Source organism: Hyperolius riggenbachi, chromosome 7 (assembly GCF_040937935.1).
Source record: "Hyperolius riggenbachi isolate aHypRig1 chromosome 7, aHypRig1.pri, whole genome shotgun sequence".
Lineage (NCBI taxonomy): Eukaryota > Metazoa > Chordata > Amphibia > Anura > Hyperoliidae > Hyperolius > Hyperolius riggenbachi.
Window position 1 is genome coordinate 288,319,710 of NC_090652.1, and position 19,261 is coordinate 288,338,970.

The following is a 19,261-nucleotide window of genomic DNA, read 5'->3' on the forward strand; positions in this document are numbered from 1 at the left end:
CATAGGCCCTCCATTTATGATCATTTCAGGACCTTTTGTCCATGGGACAGGAAACACCTGAAGTATCACCTGTACCACCCATCGCCAACGCTGCTGAGAGTTCTTGTTGATGTTACTGAGGGCCTACAGCTGGCCAACCCATCCCTACACATCTGACCACCCGGTGATGTCTAAACAATGTGAGGCAGGTGTTTATTTTGTACAAAAGCTTTAGCTTGAACTCACCTGATTCCTCAAGTCAAGCTTTGGACATGGCCGTCCACCATTGTATGGCTTCTCTTTCAGAAACTTGGATCGCACCTTCACTCCACTGCCACAGGAGGCACTACAGGAAGACCAGCTGGACCAGTCGCTCAGTTTACAATCGAACGGACAGGGTACTTCACACCTTTCCTCAATATAACCTGCAAGAGACACATAGTTATGCTCTAATGTAAAAATAAAGATGACATCTGGTCTCCTGTATACATTTCTGATACTTAGGTTCACTTAAAAACCGAGAGACAAATACAATTGCAAAGTGAGAAGTTACAAAATAGAAGCTAGATCAATAAATCATTGAGATTCATCATGCAATTCGTTCATGCCGTTTAATCCACCATGAACCTGCAGGTCATCAACTTAATCGCTTGTAAAATGTAAATTAACAGCACAAATTGTCGTAAACAGCATTATATATATATATTCGCGTTGTGGCTGGCCACTTCGGGTTCTGGCCGGTCAATGTGCGAAGTGGCCGCGGCCAATGTCCGAAATGAGCTGAATCCTGGCAGCTCCGATCATTTTCCCCGGCGCTGGCTCCGCCCCTCGCCTCCCTGCTTTTGGCTTTCAGTCAGCCGGAGACACACGGGTCCCCCCCCTCCCCGAGTCGTTCGTGGCTGCAGGAAAGCAGAGCGGGTAGCGCTGCAGACATTGCTTCTGTCAGCACCCGCTCTGCTGGGACGAACAAATTCCTGCTTTCCTGCCTCTGCCTTCCTGCAACCACGAACGACTCTGGGGGGGCGCATGTGTCTTCCGGCTGTCAGAAGCCGATAGCAGGGAGGCAGGGGGCGGAGCCAGCGCTGGGGAAAATGATCAGAGCCCCCAGGATTCGGCTCATTTCGGACATTGGCCGCAGCGCCGCGGTCACTTCGCACATTGACCGGTCAGAACCCGAAGTGGCCAGCCACAACGCAAAGTGGCCAAACTTCGGGTTCTGGCCGTAACATATATAAAGAGAGAGAGAGAGAGAGAGAGAGAGAGAGAGACTTGCTTGGTAGTTGGAAACAGCCATTATTTCCCACAATGCAATGAGATTTACAGGCAGCAAACTGACATCACACTATGGGGGGAGTCTCACCACAATATCAGTCATACAGATAGTCACTGATGACCTATTCAAGAAAAGGTAAAGATTTCTTGTGGAAAAGGGGGTATCGACTTCTGATTTGGCATGACGTTCAATACTGGGTTACTGCCTCAAATGGATCCATTTTTTTATAGCAAGTGGAAGCGGATTCCATTTTTAACATTAAGAAACACTTTCTGTGCTCAGTGCAATATCCCGAACATTTTTAACAAGGGGGGGACTGGCCTTTGCTGCTTTTCCTGAGCCATCTTCATAGCTATGTACCCCTGCACAGAATAAGGCTTCATGGCAAATTCTTCCTCCCGCTACTAACTGAAGCCTATCTATCAGAAGCACATTTTGCTGTAAATACCTGCTGTATTTCTTTATTTTGTTTCAAGATTTTCTTTTCTATTGATGTGAGGCATATTTCTCTGTAAGGCTGACTTGCGAGGGCCGTAAAACGGTGAGTAATGGCGTCCGGCGTGTCTGAGCGTTCCCCGCAGGCCGTGGTGGCCAGGAATACAGGAGGAGCCGCGGGACGGTCGGGAGAATTGGCGCTGAGCGTCTACAATATATTCTGGATATATTGCTTATGTTGCAGCTCGAGAGCGAATCACTCCAGTCAGTCATGCAGAAACGCAGCACCGCTGCTGTCTTGTAATATTAATAGCTGCTTGTCGCTCTGTCAGCATAAAGCCATCTTAAGGTGCGTCCGTTGGTAATCGGCAAAACCGCTCGGTTTGTTTTTCTTTTATTGTAGAAAATGTATATAAAAAATAAAAAAAAAACGCTGTTAACAATAAATATCTGAATCAAAATGAGGTCTGTGAGGTCTTTTTTTTTTAAGGTGACAAATTCGAAGCAGGAAAAAAAGGCGCAGGAGCCCTTATGGAAAAAACGGCATCGCCATAGGCATCTATGATAAAATAAGCATTTATAGGCATTAAATTTGAGTGCATGGCGGGGGTCGCTAATTTCACAGTTTTCGCTGCAAATTGCGTCTTTCGCAAAGCCGCAATATGCGGCTATGTAGTTAAATTTGGGCCCCCGGAGGTGCCTGATTACTGGCAAGAGGGGCCATGAGTGGACAGGCTTGCGGAAAAAAATGGCTTGCGGATAACTACATTACAGCACTGCATAGCAGCCGCGGACCTCTTGCCGGTAATCGGGCGCCTCCGGGCGACCAAATTTACCCTCATAGCTGCACATCAAGGCTTTGCAGAATGGGGGGGGTTGTAGTTTAAGGGGGCGGGGTGATTTAGGGTAAGGTGCCACCAGGGGGATTTGGTTAAGGTGCCACCAGGAGGGTGTTCAGGGTTAGGCACCTCCAGGGAGGGGGGGTTTCTAAGGGTTAAGCAACACAGAGGGGGTTTCTAATGGTTAGGCACCACCAGGGGGGTCTTAGGGTTAGGTACCACTTGGGGGGGGGGTGTCAGGGTTAGGTACCACCGGGGAGGGGGTCTTAGGGTTAGGCACCACCGGGGAGGGGAGGTTTTAGGATTAGGCACCACCGGGGAGGGGGGTCTTAGGGTTAGGCCCCACCACAGAAGGGTTCTATGTGAGAGTGGGGTTAAGTTTAGGAGGTCCCAGTGCTGGAACAGATGGACAGAGAAGGATCTCTAGGATCCAGAGACTTACCTCTCCCAAGGTAAGTATGCCCCTAGGGAGTCTTTTTTCATTACAGGTTTACTTTCTCACTCCACGGGGCTGATCCAATTCACTTTTTCTCCTAGGAGATAATTTTTCATCTTCTGATTAAAGTAACTTTTCAGCACTCTGCAATTTAAAAAGTTTCAAAAAGAAGGTGAAAAAGTCCTCTCAAAATTGTTCTGAGTATTTTCTTGCTTGCAGGTGGCTCAAGAAGGCATTGCATTTTATTTATCATGTGAAAATATCACCTTGGAGAAAACATATTAGACATAAGTGAATTGACTTAGGGCCGATAGGTCTTGAATCGTCTTGAATTGTTTTGTTGAACTTAGTGTTCTCCCCAGGCTGTTTTAGGTGGGTGCTCCACCTGGCTAAATTTGGTGAGCACCCGGCTGTCATCGGCTTGCCTCTTCATCCTCCTTCTATGATATAAGGAGAGTTGTCCAGCACCGCATTCCCTAATTGTGCCCCACCCGGCTACTTTTTCATGCCACCCGGCTAGAAAAAAATTCTGGGGAGAACAATGAGAAGCATATAGAGGCTGACATATTTATTTCTTTTTAAACAATACCAGTTGCCTGGCTATCCTGCTGATCTTTCAGATGTCAACTGTGTCTGAATCACACACCTGCGACGAACATCACCAGCTAGATCCCTCTCTGATTGAAATCTAATCAGAAAGATGCCACACATTGTTCACAGGTTTTCAATAGATTTCAACATGAAATCTATGAAAATTCTGTTGAGCTGCCACTGCCTGTCAGGCCCCCAGGTCTCCCCCATCCAGTGTGCTTCCCCCCAGGGTTGTGCAGTGTTGGAAGAAGAACATATACTCACCTGGTTGCAGGGGTGCCCCTCCTTTCTCCTCTCTCCGTCGCCCCCGGTGGCACATATATTACACGACCGGTTGGGTCACAAAACACAGGCACTCCAGCGACAATGGAGCGGGGACACACGGGGAGCGCGCCGACGGACAGGTGAGCATGCGCTCCGCTGACACACTCCCCACAGGTTGGTGGTGAACATTTTTTCTGGGGGGGGGGGGCTATGATCTTGGAGGTCGTTCCGAAATCTATCACCCTGCACCCCACCGTTACCTTTCAAGCAAAAACAATCCATAGTTTAGATTGATTTCACCCGGAAATTGATCAAAATTGAGCCAGGCAGCAATTTGCAGCATCGATCATCCATCATACAAAAAAAAAAAAATATCAAATCTGCATACAAACAGCCATATGAGATGTAATAAAATACACAGTGCATGTATTTATTATTTCACAATGACCAATTATATAGCCGTAGATCATAAATAGGAAGCACATAGTGCTCACCAGGAATACATAATATTAATATTCATTTACCCATAAGTAGAGATGTGGCGAGCGGTTCGAAGAACTGCTTGCCGCCAAGCTATGGGCAGCCTGACCCCTGTACTACTTCCGGGTCAAAATGACCCGCAGTAGCATGCATGCCCTGGGCCGGATGTGCACGTCCTTGATTGTGCCCCTGTGGCCGGGCACGCTCTGCGCATGAGCGTGACGTCACAAAGCGTGCCTGGACACAGGCGCGCAATCAAGGACGCGCATCGCTAGGTCAGGGCACGTGTACTAATGAACGCATCCAACCCAGGGCATGTGTACTAATGCGGGTCATTACGACCCGGAAATAGTACAGGGGTCAGGCTGCACATGGCTATTTGCTGGTGAAGTGTTCGCAAACATCACTACCCATAAGCAACATAATTGGATAGTACACCCCCCCCGCCCCACCTAACAACATAAATCGGCAGTGTGTATCCATTAACAACATAAGTCAGTCTTATATCCATCCCTTCCAAACAATTAGAACACAATTAGGCAGGGTGGCCCTTAAAAACATAGTTAGGCAGCATGTACAGCCAAATATAATTAGGCCCCGTGCCACTAACCCTAGCGCCATATAAAGGGATACAAAGCTAAAAGCCAAGCTGGCACATCATTGTATTCCATCGGTTCTGGAGGTGTGTTTAGCTACCATGGACGACAAGGAGATGATTTGCATATTCAGCAGTGATGCATTGTGGGAAACCCCATATACTCACTCCAACCTGAATAATCGCAAATACCTTCTGTTTTAAGAAGGAACATTTCTGTTTTGCATAGCATTTTAGTAAAAGGGCTTTTTTGGTTCTTTTTAGCTTTTTGGGAGTTCTGGTACACCAGGAGCTTGCTGGGTACTCTGTAAAACTAATAGCCTTGAGTTTTCACTAAAGAGGAACTGTAGTGAAAATAACAATGAATACAATTGCTTATTCTGTACAATATTCATTTATAAATTATCTAGTCAGCATTTACCCATTGTAAAATCTTTCCTCTACCTGATTTACATTCTGACATTTACCACAGGTGGCGACATCTTTAGTTCTGACGGGTGATCTATACAGAATGTTCATTACTGAGAGTTCTATGCACAGAGGGAGATACTGCTTGCTTGGCAGTTGGAAACCGCCGTTATTTCCCACAATGCAATGAGGTTCGCAGACGGCAAACTGTCAGGACCATGGTCATGACATCACACTGTGGGAGGGGTTTCAACGCAATATCAGCCTTACAAACTCTTGGTTGATCTACTTGAGAAATGAGATTTCTCATGGGAAAGAGGATATCCACTATTGATTGGGATGATGTTCAATCCTTGGTAAAAGTTCCTCTCTAACTAACTAATTGCAATTCCCCTTTTTAAAGCGGTATTGTCACCATAAAAATCAAATTTCAACAGTGACTGGTCTGAGTGTTTTAAGTGATAAAGATGTTAATCCTGTGTTCAAAACTTGCAAAACTTTTTCTGCTGTTAGGTTTTGGAGTTATCACATACTTTAGGAGCACTGGCCCTTTAATTGCCATTGCCATTCAGTTGCATGCTGGGGGTTCTTTTTATCTATAATATATTGCTCCTCTTCCCTTTATTTCCCTGCATAGCTTCTTAATTGCTCACTTGTGTTTACAAGCAAGGCTGAGGTGACTCAGAGATTGGAGGATAAGACCGTGCAGTTGCTAGTATACACCTCAGTGGGCGTGTCTGAAGACTCTAGGAGGAGGGCAGCTAATGAATACACAATGAGCAAGAGAAGGGAGGGGGGAAACCAAGAATCAGGGAGGATATGATGTCAGCATTAGCTTGGCAAAATTGCCACTGCCTTGAATAGGATGTTCTGCTTTTCCTTTATAAAATTCACAGGAATCATTACGTAGATAGCACAATACATCTGTTATGTAAGTAGAACTAGTATTTATCTACTTATATATGTGTTTTTTATTTCTAGGTTAGCATGGGTGTCGCTTGTTCTTTAAGTCTTTGCTTTTAGTGATCTATAGTCTAGATTCTAGAGTATATTTTTGTTGTTTCAGAATACAGAATTAGTGCTTTCCTTTGGACTCCAATCCCAATGCTACGTTGACTACACTGTAATAAAGTCGCTCCCAGCAGGAGTTTTCTAATAATTACAAGAATAAAGAAAACCATCAAGAAAAATATTAGATCTTTGAGGAGCGGAATCCGTCTCCCGCTCAGTCTTGTCTTTGCACTAGTTTATATTTTTCTCTTTCTTCCTTTAATTGGCTCTAGTAAAGTGTTGGAAGACATTGTACCTCTGTGAGCGGGAAGCTTTATGCGAGTGTCACTTGTGCGCCGGGAGTGACAGGTAATAGCAGGAGTCAGCACATCGCGTTCCGCTACTCTTTGACCTACATCGCAGGAGAAGAGCCCAGAAACCTCCCCAGAAACAGCTCGCCGCAGTCAAAGCATTCAGTGGCTTACTGATGGCGATAATAGCGGGGCCAGGAATGAATGGCCACAGCTGCTACTTACTAAAATGGGGTCTCACAGTTATCTGCAAGGCTAGCTCTGAAATAGAGTTTATTTTTATCTAAAGAGACCAAAAAGCTTTAGCTGCTCAAAAAAAAAAGAAAAAAACATATGAAGAAGAGTTTATACAATGTGGGGAAGATGGAGGGGATTCTTTAAGACTGCAAAGATCTAGGGCCTGATTTACAAAGCGGTGCTAACAGTTAGCACGCTGGTGAAAAGCCCTTTATCACGCCTAAACTCAGTTCAGGCATGATAAGTTTAGGCGTGATAAGTTTAGGTGTGATAAGTTTAGGCATGTTAAGTTTAGGTGTGATAAGTTTGGGCATGATAAGTTTAAGCACCAACTGGGTTAGCACCGCAGTGCACAGCTGATCAAAAGTTTTGCGCTAGCAAAGTCTGGTGCGCTTCGCATAGAGTTTAATGGCGCTGCTTTGCGTGCGGGACTTTGCGTGCGATCTAAACTTATCAAAACTTAGCATGCCTAAACGTATCATGCCTACACTTATCACGCCTAATCTTATCACGCCTAAACTGGCTTTTCACCAGCGTGGTGCAATGGTTATCACGCCTAAAGTCTCTAACTAAGTTAGCACCGCTTTGTGAATCGAGCCCCTAGTGTAGCAAAAATTGTCTTTACCAGGCTTTACACTATCTGTACGGCTGCACTATTCACAAAATCAATATAGCGTACACTTGCTGAGCACTTTATTAGGAGCAACTACTTATCTAGCTCCGACTGGGTGTAAATGTAAAAAAGGCACCTGGTAAAAAGGGCGCTGGATCTATCGGTTTACTGATATTCTATTAGTTAATTTGGATAATAAATCATTGGTAATCTACCGATGCCTAACTCTAAGTCCACCCCTGGTGGTGCCTAACCTTAACCACTTGAGGACCGTAGACTTACACCCCCCTAGTGACCAGGCTATTTTTCCCAATTTATGCCACTGTAGCTTTAAGGCTCGCTGCAGGGCCGTACAACTCAGCACACAAGTGATTCTCCTCCCCCCCCCCCCCCCCCCCCCGCTTTTTTGCCCACCCACAGAGCTTTCTGTTGGTGAGATGTAATCCCTGCAGGGATGTTTGTTTGTTTGTTTACAAATATGTATATCCTTTTTCTCTTAATAAAATTTACTGAAAAAAATAAAAAATAGACCAAAAAGAAAATTGGCTCTTGGGTGCATACAAAAAACTATCTTTATTATTATATCAAAACCATAATTCCAAATACCATCACTTAAAAAAGATCTCACAATTAAAAATCTCATGTTGCTACAAGTTAAAAATGGAACATGGAACACCCCAACCAACAAAAGAACCCCAAGGAGGCTGCAGTCCTCCATTCTGGCTACAGTTCTGGTATTAAAGTGCACTGAAAAAAGAGAAAAGTCTTCCCAAGCACAGCAGCAGATCACCGATGCAGAACAGGCAAAAAAAGCAACAATAGTTTGCAAATAAAGTACATAATAGCAAAGAGCATGCACATATATATGCGCTTTGTATATGGACAGGGCAAGCAAGATAAGTTGGTTAATCCGTTCCTGAGTATGAAGCTTCCGGGTTAGTAAGCAGATTTAGGCAGTTTAAGAGTCCTCAATTTACATGCATCGCAATCCCATTCGCAGATTGTGCATCAAAAATAATTTGCATGCAAATAACTGGAACTCCTATGCATCACAGGACACGTAGATTGAAAAAACAAAGCAGTATAATGGAGCCAACAGACCCATGGGTCTGTTGGCTCCGTTATACTGCTTTGTTTTTCTGCTTACTAACCCGGAAGCTTTATACTCAGGAACGGATTAAGCAACTTATCTTGCTTGCCCTGTCCATATACAAAGCGCATATATATGTGCATGCTCTTTGCTATTATGTACTTTATTTGCAAACTATTTTTGCTTTTTTTGCCTGTTCTGCATCGGTGATCTGCTGCTGTGCTTGGGAAGACTTTTCTCTTTTTTCAGTGCACTTTAATACCAGAACTGTAGCCAGAATGGAGGACTGCAGCCTCCTTGGGGTTCTTTTGTTGGTTGGGGTGTTCCATTTTTAACTTGTAGCAACATGAGATTTTTAATTGTGTGATCTTTTTTATGTGATGGTATTTGGAATTATGGTTTTGATATAATAATAAAGATAGTTTTTTGTGTGCACCCAAGAGCCAATTTACTTTTTGGTCTATTTTTCTTATATTTTGTTGGTATGGTGCATACTTTAAACAGCATTAGCATGTATAGATACATTAATTATTAGAAATCCTGTATTGTGATACTGGCAGCTTCACTGCACATGTGTCCTTTTTCTAGTGATAATACAAATAAAATTTACTGTTTATTTATTTTTCTCTAACTCCGCCCTCCCTCCGCCAGCCAAGCCTAACGATCGGCTCTCATAGACATCAGCCTATGAGAGCCAATCACTCTCCTGCCTCTCAGGGGGACAGCCGTTTCACATGCCGGCTGTCCCCAGTACAGCGCTGCCGTAGATCGCAGCGCTGTACAATGTAAATAGATGGTGGTTTCGCCGTCTAACAGTCTCCTAGCGGCGATTGCCGCTGGGAGACTGATGGTGGAGCGGAGCACCGTCATTCCAGCGGAGATGCTCGTGCTGAGCAATCTCCTGCAAAATACGCCCCCAGGACTGCACGCCAATTGGCCTAAAGGCTCATACACACATCAGACTATAGTCTTTGTAAAATGAAAGATCACAGACCAATTTTACCCCCTTCCATGTAGTATGAGAGCCATACCTTCACAGTCTATTCTATGGAGCTGAACTCCCCATCAGACAGAAATCTTTGCAAGATGCTGCACACACAGATGCTGTACAGACACAAAAGATGTTTAACAGACATTCATCTGCAGATCAGATCCCCCAGGATGGATTTTCAGATCTGCAGATGATTGTCTGATCTGCAGATGAATGTCTGTTAAACAAGGTGTGTATGATGATCTGCAGATCTCATAGACTGTGAATGCATTTTGCAGGAACGGATCTTTTGCAGGAACAGATCTTTTGCAGATACTGATCCTTTGTGTCTGTACAGCATCTGTGTGTGCAGCATCTTGCAAAGATTTTTTTTCTGATGGGGAGTTCAGCTCCATAGAATAGACTGTGTAGGCATGGCTCTCATACTACATGGAAGGGGGTAAGATTGGTCTGTGATCTTTCATTTTCAAAAGACTATGGTCTGATGTGTGTATGTGGCCTTAGGCGGACCTGGGGATGCCACACCGATTGGTGTGGAGTGGTCATTAAAGAGTTAACCACTGAGGGTTTTTTCCCGCTATTTCAGCGCTCTTTCCATTCATTCCCCAATAACTTCATCACTACTTAGCTCAACAAAATATTTTATAACTTGTTTTATTCACCACCAATTAGGCTTTCTTTTGGTGGTACATTATGTTAAGAATTATTTTATTCTAAATGCATTATAATGAAAATAATAAGTAAAAAAATAAAAAATAAAAATTATTTCTCAGTTTTCAGCCATAATTATTATTTATTGTATTTATAAAGCATCAACATATTAAGCGGCGCTGGCCAATACATAGGGATATTTACAATGTAAACAAGGGGTGACAGACAGAGAGGTAGCAAACAGTTATACAACATAGCACAAGGTTATACATGCAAACAGGGTTAGAGTTGGGCCGAACGGTTCGCCTGCGAACGGTTCCATGCGAACTTCAGTGGTTCGCGTTCGCGTCCCGCAGGCGAACCTTTGCGGAAGTTCGGTTCGCCCCATAATGCACATGGAGGGTCAACTTTGACCCTCTACATCACAGTCAGCAGGCCCAGTGTAGCCAATTAGGCTACACTAGCCCCTGGAGCCCCACCCCCCCTTATATAAGGCAGGCAGCGGCGGCCATTACGGCCACTCGTGTGCCTGCATTAGTCAGAGTAGGGCGAGCTGCTGCAGACTGTCTCTCAGGGAAAGATTAGTTAGGCTTAGCTTGTTCCTGTCTGGCTGCATACCTGTTCTGTGAACCCACCACTGCATACCTGTGCTGTGAACCCACCACTGCATACCTGTGCTGTGAACCCACCACTGCATACCGGTTCTGTTCAGTGGACCCGTCACTGTATACCTGTTCATTGAACCCACCACTGCATACCTGTGCTGTGAACCCACCACTGCATACCTGTGCTGTGAACCCACCACTGCATACCTGTGCTGTGAACCCACCACTGCATACCTGTTCTGTTCAGTGGACCCACCACTGCATACCTGTTCTGTTTAGTGAACCGCCACTGTATACCTGTTCTGTTTAGTGAACCCGCCACTGCATACCTGTTCTGTTCAGTGGACCCGCCACTGCATACCTGTTCTGTTCAGTGAACCGCCACTGTATACCTGTTCTGTTTAGTGAACCCGCCACTGCATACCTGTTCTGTTCAGTGGACCCGCCACTGCATACCTGTTCTGTTCAGTGAACCCACCGCATCAGTGCGCATACCTGTGCAGTTAAGTGAACCCGCCACTGCATACCTGTTCTGTTTAGTGGACCCGCCACTGTATACCTGTTCTGTTTAGTGAACTGCCACTGTATACCTGTTCTGTTTAGTGAACCCGCCACTGCATACCTGTTCTGTTCAGTGAACCCACCGCATCAGTGCGCATACCTGTGCAGTTAAGTGAACCCGCCACTGCATACCTGTTCTGTTCAGTGGACCCGCCACTGCATACCTGTTCTGTTTAGTGAACCGCCACTGTATACCTGTTCTGTTTAGTGAACCCGCCACTGCATACCTGTTCTGTTCAGTGGACCCGCCACTGCATACCTGTTCTGTTTAGTGAACCCGCCACTGCATACCTGTTCTGTTCAGTGGACCCGCCACTGCATACCTGTTCTGTTTAGTGAACCCACCACTGCATACCTGTTCTGTTCAGTGGACCCGCCACTGTATACCTGTTCATTGAACCCACCACTGCATACCTGTGCTGTGAACCCACCACTGCATACCTGTGCTGTGAACCCACCACTGCATACCTGTGCTGTGAACCCACCACTGCATACCTGTTCTGTTCAGTGGACCCGCCACTGCATACCTGTTCTGTTTAGTGAACCGCCACTGTATACCTGTTCTGTTTAGTGAACCCGCCACTGCATACCTGTTCTGTTCAGTGGACCCACCGCATCAGTGCACATACCTGTGCAGTTAAGTGAACCCGCCACTGCATACCTGTTTTGTTCAGTGGACCCGCCACTGCATACCTGTTCTGTTTAGTGAACCCGCCACTGCATACCTGATCTGTTCAGTGAACCCACCGCATCAGTGCGCATACCTGTGCAGTTAAGTGAACCCGCCACTGCATACCTGTTCTGTTCAGTGGACCCGCCACTGCATACCTGTTCTGTTTAGTGAACCGCCACTGTATACCTGTTCTGTTTAGTGAACCCGCCACTGCATACCTGTTCTGTTCAGTGGACCCGCCACTGCATACCTGTTCTGTTTAGTGGCCTGGCCTTAAGTGTGGATGTAGACACTGCTGTGAACAGCGATGAGGAACCCTTGAACTACTGGGTGCGCAGGCTTGACCTGTGGCCAGAGCTGTCCCAATTTGCCATCCAACTTCTCTCCTGCCCTGCCGCAAGCGTCCTCTCAGAAAGGACCTTCAGCGCAGCTGGAGGCATTGTCACAGAGAAGAGAAGTCGCCTAAGTCACAAAAGTGTTAAGTACCTCACCTTTATCAAAATGAATGAGGCATGGATCCCGGAGGGCTGCTGCCCGCCCCAAGACTAAGTCAGTTCCCGCACATACAGCATCTCTGCCTGCACGCCGTGTGACTGGCTGCCTGGCCTGCCCCAAGAAGACTAAGTCGCTCCCAGTCCCTCCACACAGCATGTCTGCCTGCAGGCCGCTTGACTACCTTCTCCGCCACCACCAACAGGGTCCGGGACTCCAGGCGGATTGCTGAATTTTTTAGGCCGCTGCTAGCAGCGGCCGCTGTAATAATTTTTCGGGTGCGTGTACATGACTGCCTAATTTTTCTGGCTGCACTGCGGGCAGCTGCAACAACAAAAGAAAAGGCATGTACATGCGCCCATTCCCCTTCGTGATCATTACCTTGCCGTGGTGAAGGGGCTTGCGTATCACAATGAAGCAATGACCGGCGCCTAGATGAGTGTCTCGGGGGGCACACCCACGATAATAAGGTCGTTGCCTCATTGTGGTCATACCAAATTTGATCAGCTGGACAGTCACTGTTCTGTCATTCAGCTACATCAGCCAGGTGACCATATGGGCTGTAAAGCCACCAAAACCTGCACTCTCGCCATGGTGCGCACTAGTGTTGGGCGAACATCTAGATGTTCGGGTTCGGGCCGAACAGGCCGAACATGGCCGCGATGTTCGGGTGTTCGACCCGAACTCCGAACATAATGGAAGTCAATGGGGACCCGAACTTTTGTGCTTTGTAAAGCCTCCTTACATGCTACATACCCCAAATTTACAGGGTATGTGCACCTTGGGAGTGGGTACAAGAGGAAAAAAAAAATTAGCAAAAAGAGGTTATAGTTTTTGAGAAAATCAATTTTAAAGTTTCAAAGGGAAAACTGTCTTTTAAATGCGGGAAATGTCTGTTTTCTTTGCACAGGTAACATGCTTTTTGTCGGCAAGCAGTCATAAATGTAATACATATAAGAGGTTCCAGGAAAAGGGACCGGTAACGCTAACCCAGCAGCAGCACACGTGATGGAACAGGAGGAGGGTGGCGCAGGAGGAGAAGGCCACGCTTTGTGAGACACAACAACCCAGGCCTTGCATGAGGACAAGAAGCGTGCGGATAGCATGCTTTGTACCGCCATGCAGTCATAAATGTAATAAAGATAAGTGGTTCAATAAACAGGGACCACGCGGCAACGCTAACCCAGCAGCAGCAGACGTGATGGAACAGGAGGAGGCGCAGGAGGAGAAGGCCACGCTTTGTGAGACACAACAACCCAGGCCTTGCATGAGGACAAGAAGCGTGCAGATAGCATGCTTTGTACCGCCATGCAGTCATAAATGTAATAAAGATAAGAGGTTCCATAAACAGGGACCGGCAACACTAACCCAGCAGCAGCACACGTGATGGAACAGGAGCAGGCGCAGGAGGAGAAGGCCACGCTTTGTGAGACACAACAACCCAGGCCTTGCATGAGGTACCGCCATGCAGTCATAAATGTAATAAAGATAAGTGGTTCAATAAACAGGGACCACGCGGCAACGCTAACCCAGCAGCAGCAGACGTGATGGAACAGGAGGAGGCGCAGGAGGAGAAGGCCACGCTTTGTGAGACACAACAACCCAGGCCTTGCATGAGGTACCGCCATGCAGTCATAAATGTAATAAAGATAAGTGGTTCAATAAACAGGGACCACGCGGCAACGCTAACCCAGCAGCAGCAGACGTGATGGAACAGGAGGAGAAGGCCACGCTTTGTGAGACACAACAACCCAGGCCTTGCATGAGGTACCGCCATGCAGTCATAAATGTAATAAAGATAAGTGGTTCAATAAACAGGGACCACGCGGCAACGCTAACCCAGCAGCAGCAGACGTGATGGAACAGGAGGAGGCGCAGGAGGAGAAGGCCACGCTTTGTGAGACACAACAACCCAGGCCTTGCATGAGGACAAGAAGCGTGCGGATAGCATGCTTTGTACCGCCATGCAGTCATAAATGTAATAAAGATAAGTGGTTCAATAAACAGGGACCACGCGGCAACGCTAACCCAGCAGCAGCAGACGTGATGGAACAGGAGGAGGCGCAGGAGGAGAAGGCCACGCTTTGTGAGACACAACAACCCAGGCCTTGCATGAGGACAAGAAGCGTGCGGATAGCATGCTTTGTACCGCCATGCAGTCATAAATGTAATAAAGATAAGTGGTTCAATAAACAGGGACCGGCAACGCTAACCCAGCAGCAGCAGCAGCACACGTGATGGAACAGGAGCAGGCGCAGGAGGAGAAGGCTATGCTTTTTGAGACACAACAACCCAGGCCTTGCATGAGGACAAAAAGCGTGCGGATATAGCAGCAATGCTTTTTGCCGCCATGCAGTCATAAATGTAATACAGATGAGAGGTTCAATAAACAGGGACCGGAAACGCTACACCATCCCAGGTGTTCATTGGTCATGTTACTTGGTTGGGGTCCTGGAGTGTTGCGTAGTCATTTCCAATCCAGGATTGATTCATTTTAATTTGAGTCAGACGGTCTGCATTTTCTGTGGAGAGGCGGATACGCCGATCTGTGACGATGCCTCCGGCAGCACTGAAACAGCGTTCCGACATAACGCTGGCTGCCGGGCAAGCCAGCACCTCTATTGCGTACATTGCCAGTTCGTGCCAGGTGTCTAGCTTCGATACCCAATAGTTGAAGGGTGCAGATGGATTGTTCGACACAGCTACGTCATCTGACATGTAGTCCTTGACCATCTTCTCCAGGCGATCGGTGTTGGAGGTGGATCTGCACGCTTCCTGTTCAGTGGGCTGCTGCTGCATGGGTGTCAGAAAATTTTCCCACTCCAAGGACACTGCCGATACCGTTCCCTTTTGGGCACTAGCTGCGGCTTGCGTTGTTTGCTGCCCTCCTGGTCGTCCTGGGTTTGCGGAAGTCAGTCTGTCGGCGTACAACTGGCTAGAGGAGGGGGAGGATGTCAATCTCCTCTCTAAAGTCTCCACAAGGGCCTGCTGGTATTCTTCCATTTTGACCTGTCTGACTCTTTCTTCAAGCAGTTTTGGAACATTGTGTTTGTACCGTGGATCCAGAAGGGTATAAACCCAGTAATTGGTGTTGTCCAGAATGCGCACAATGCGTGGGTCGTGTTCAATGCAGTCTAGCATGAATTGAGCCATGTGTGCAAGAGTCCTACCAGAATCCTCATCATCCTCTTGTGAGCGTTGTGATAGTTGTTGTGATGCATCATAGTCGTCACCTTCCTCCTGGTCTGCTTCTGCTGACCATTCGCGCTGAATTGTGGAAGTCCAACGTGCACCGCTCTGGCCCTCGTCAGTGGTGGCATGAAATTCCTGCTCCAACTCCAGCTGTTCCTCCTCCTCTTCTTCGTCATAGCTGCTGGGGCCAGCGTTCCCTGAGGCGGATGGCCTGATGTTGGTACCATCACGCTGATCGTTTTCTCCTTCAGATTCCCCCAGTTGCATCATGACAGCTGTTTCCTTGATTTTCAACATTGACCTCTTCAGTAAACACAGCAGTGGTATGGTAATGCTGACTGAAGAGTTGTCACTGCTCACAAGCAACGTGGATTGCTCAAAATTTTGGAGGACTTGGCAGAGGTCCAACATGTTGGCCCAATCGGATCCACAGAAGCTTGGCAGCTGTCCGGATGCGCCTCGGTACTGCGCCGTCATGTACTGGACCACTGCACTCTTCTGCTCACAAAAGCGTGCTAGCATGTGCAGCGTAGAATTCCAGCGCGTAGGGACATCACACAGCAAGCGATGGTGGGGAAGATTGAAGCGCTCCTGCATCTTGGCGAGTGCCCCCGAAGCAGTACTGGAATTTCTACAATGTTTGGCCACTCGACGCACCTTCAACAGAAGATCGGCCACGCCTGGGTATGTCCTCAGGAACCGCTGAACTACTAGGTTCATCACGTGCGCCAGGCAAGGGATGTGTGTCAGCTTAGCCAACCTTAAAGCGCGAATGAGATTACTCCCATTATCACACACAACCATGCCCGGTTTCAAGTCCAGCGGTGCCAGCCACAAATCCGTCTGTTCCTTTATTCCCTTCCAAATTTCCTCCCCTGTGTGCTGCTTATCCCCAAGGCAGATCAGCTTCAGCAACGCTTGCTGACGCATGCCAACAGCTGTGCTGCACTGCTTCCACGATCCTACTGCTGCTGGGTTAGCGTTTCCGGATGAGGTACAGCTTTGAGATGCGTTGGAGGAGAAGGAGTCAGAGAGGTAGGTGCTGCTGTTGTTATCCAGTGGGAGGGACGGCGGTGCAGCTGTTTGCGGCGTGGGCAACACCCGCGCCGTAGCAGGTGAGGAATCGCTGCCAGGCTCCACAAGGTTCACCCAGTGCGCGGTAAGGGAGCTGTATCGACCCTGGCCGAACGCACTCGTCCAAGTGTCAGTGGTGAGGTGAACCTTGCAGGCAACGGCATTCTTCAAGCTTCGGGTTATTTTGCTGACCACGTACTCATGCAACTCAGGCACTGCAGAGCGCGCAAAGTGGTAGCGGCTGGGAACCACGTAACGTGGGATGGCCACTGACATCATGCCCTTGAAGCTGTTTGTCTCCACCACTCGATATGGCAGCATTTCGCAGGCCAGAAGCTTGGCTATGCTGGCTGTTACTGCCACGGCCCGGGGGTCATTTGCTGGCAATTTCCTCTTGCGCTCAAACATCTCCGACACAGACAACTGAACCGTAGCGCTGCACACGGAAGGGCTGTTGGTTGTTGTGTTTGATGAACACTGGGAGACCTCAAGAGCACTACTCCGGAAAGTGACAGTGTCAGCGTCGTCTGATGTTTGTGAATGTTGTGAACCACGCAATGGCTGGGCTACTGCTGCTGCTGAGGCGGGTCTGGTGGTGAGTCTGGTGAACCCAAGGGAGGCAGTGTTGCTGGTACCCTGTCCTGCCGCGTTTGCCCACAGAGTGGGATGTTTGGATAGCATGTGGCGGCTCATGCTGGTGGTGGAGAGGTTGTTAATACTTTTCCCCCTGCTCAGGCGAATCTTGCACACCTTGCAAATCGCCATGGTAACATCCTCAGTGCAGTCTTCAAAGAAAGCCCAGACTTTGGAGCACCTGCCTCCTTGCTGGCGATTTCTGTTTCCTCCTCTTTTGCCTCTCACTCTAACTTCCACGCTTGTGGTGCCTGAAATTGCGCGCCGCCTACCTTGTGGCACAAGGCGAACTCGTGCAGCAGTGGGTTCTTCAACAGACTCATCTGTGCTGCTGCTACGACGGCGATGTTCTCGTTCACAAATAAAATCTGGGTCTCTGTCCACATTGTCCATACCCTCCTCTTCCATCTCCTCAAACTCGTCATATGTCATTGTGGGGGGCCACCGCCGTGGAGTAGAGCTCCCCAGAACAACCTCTGCGCAGCTCACTCCAACGTCGTCTTCCAGATCTTGTCGGCCGACCTCCTGCAATTGCAACCCCTCCTGCCCAACTTGCTCTGGGATTTGGGTTTCCGAGTCCTCCTCGGACTCGCCTTGTATTTCAGTGCGCGGTGCATTTCCCACAGTTAATGGTTGTGAATCCGGGCACAACATTTCTGGCTGTTCCTCCATTGACCTTTCATAGGTGGAAGTTTGTTGGGCTGGGAATAGCTCCTGCGAATACCCCATTGTGTCCTGAGGTAATTCATAGGACTGGTTATCTGGCAGTTGTGTGCGTGGTGTCGCTGCCGGTTGTGTCAGCTTTGTGCCCACTGGCTCCTTGTAACTGGCTGAGGACTCGGACCTCGTGCGTGATGCAGGGCCGGATTTCTATTTTTCAACACCCTAGGCCAGCTATCACCAGGCGCCCCCCCCCCCATACAAATACATAATAATAATATGGTAGGACATTAGACTATGACAGGATTAGATTGTGAGCTGCTCTGAGGACAGTCAGTGACATGACTATGTACTCTGTACACTGCTGCAGAAGATGTCAGTGCTATATAAATACATAATAATAATATGGTAGGACATTACACTATGACTATGGTAGGATTAGATTGTGAGCTCCTTTGAGGATAGTCAGTGACATGACTATGTACTCTGTAAAGTGCTGCACCACACACACACCACACACACTCAACAGAGAAACAGTGCCTGAGCCCCCAGTGTTTCCACTTCTCTCCCCAAACAAACATTGCAATAATACAGGACAAGCAGGCATAAGATCTATAGAGCTGAGCAGCAGCCTGTCAGTGCTCTCAGCCTCACACATGCCTGGCATTCCTGACGCTGCCTGCAGAGTCTGTGCTGCACAAACTGAGGAGGAAAGGCTGCAGCAAGATTGCACATTCAGTGTAACAATCCTCCTGGTGATACATGCAGAGTTGCTTACACTCTGGTTTCAATTTGCATCCCAGCCTCTATTCTCCCTCCCCCTGTGCAATGCTTGCTGTGCTGACTCTTTCATTTGTACCTCTCGTGCAGGTACTATTCCATTCCTCTTCCAGCAGGTCTGCCCGGCTCTATACAGCTCCATACTACCACAATGCCAAGGGGGAGGGGCGGAGACACAAGCAGACCTGTTGGAGGAGGAAGGAAGTAGATTGTGCACGGAGAGGTAAATATGCAGAAGCCTCTGCAAACAAGATCAGAAGAGCCTCCCCGGCTTGTACGGAGGCTAGAAATCATTACCTCCCGGCTAGTACAGCTTGTTAGACGCACACCCTGCCCTGCAGAAATAGGCTGGAGATGGGGAAAGTGCAGAGGCTCCACCACGATCGCTGCCTGCTCCCAGTGCCCCGC

General features: G+C 47.8%; 1 protein-coding gene across 3 annotated transcripts in view; it reads right to left on the reverse strand.

Annotated features, from left to right (window-relative positions):
- The window catches only part of THSD7B (thrombospondin type 1 domain containing 7B), a 733,248-nt gene that overhangs the window by 254,407 nt on the left and 459,580 nt on the right, over window positions 1–19,261 (reverse strand). For all 3 annotated transcript variants that reach the window (XM_068245888.1, XM_068245890.1, XM_068245889.1), the window contains one exon: window positions 226–404. In XM_068245888.1, the coding sequence (XP_068101989.1) occupies window positions 226–404 (179 nt within the window). The remainder of the gene's footprint in view (window positions 1–225; window positions 405–19,261) is intronic.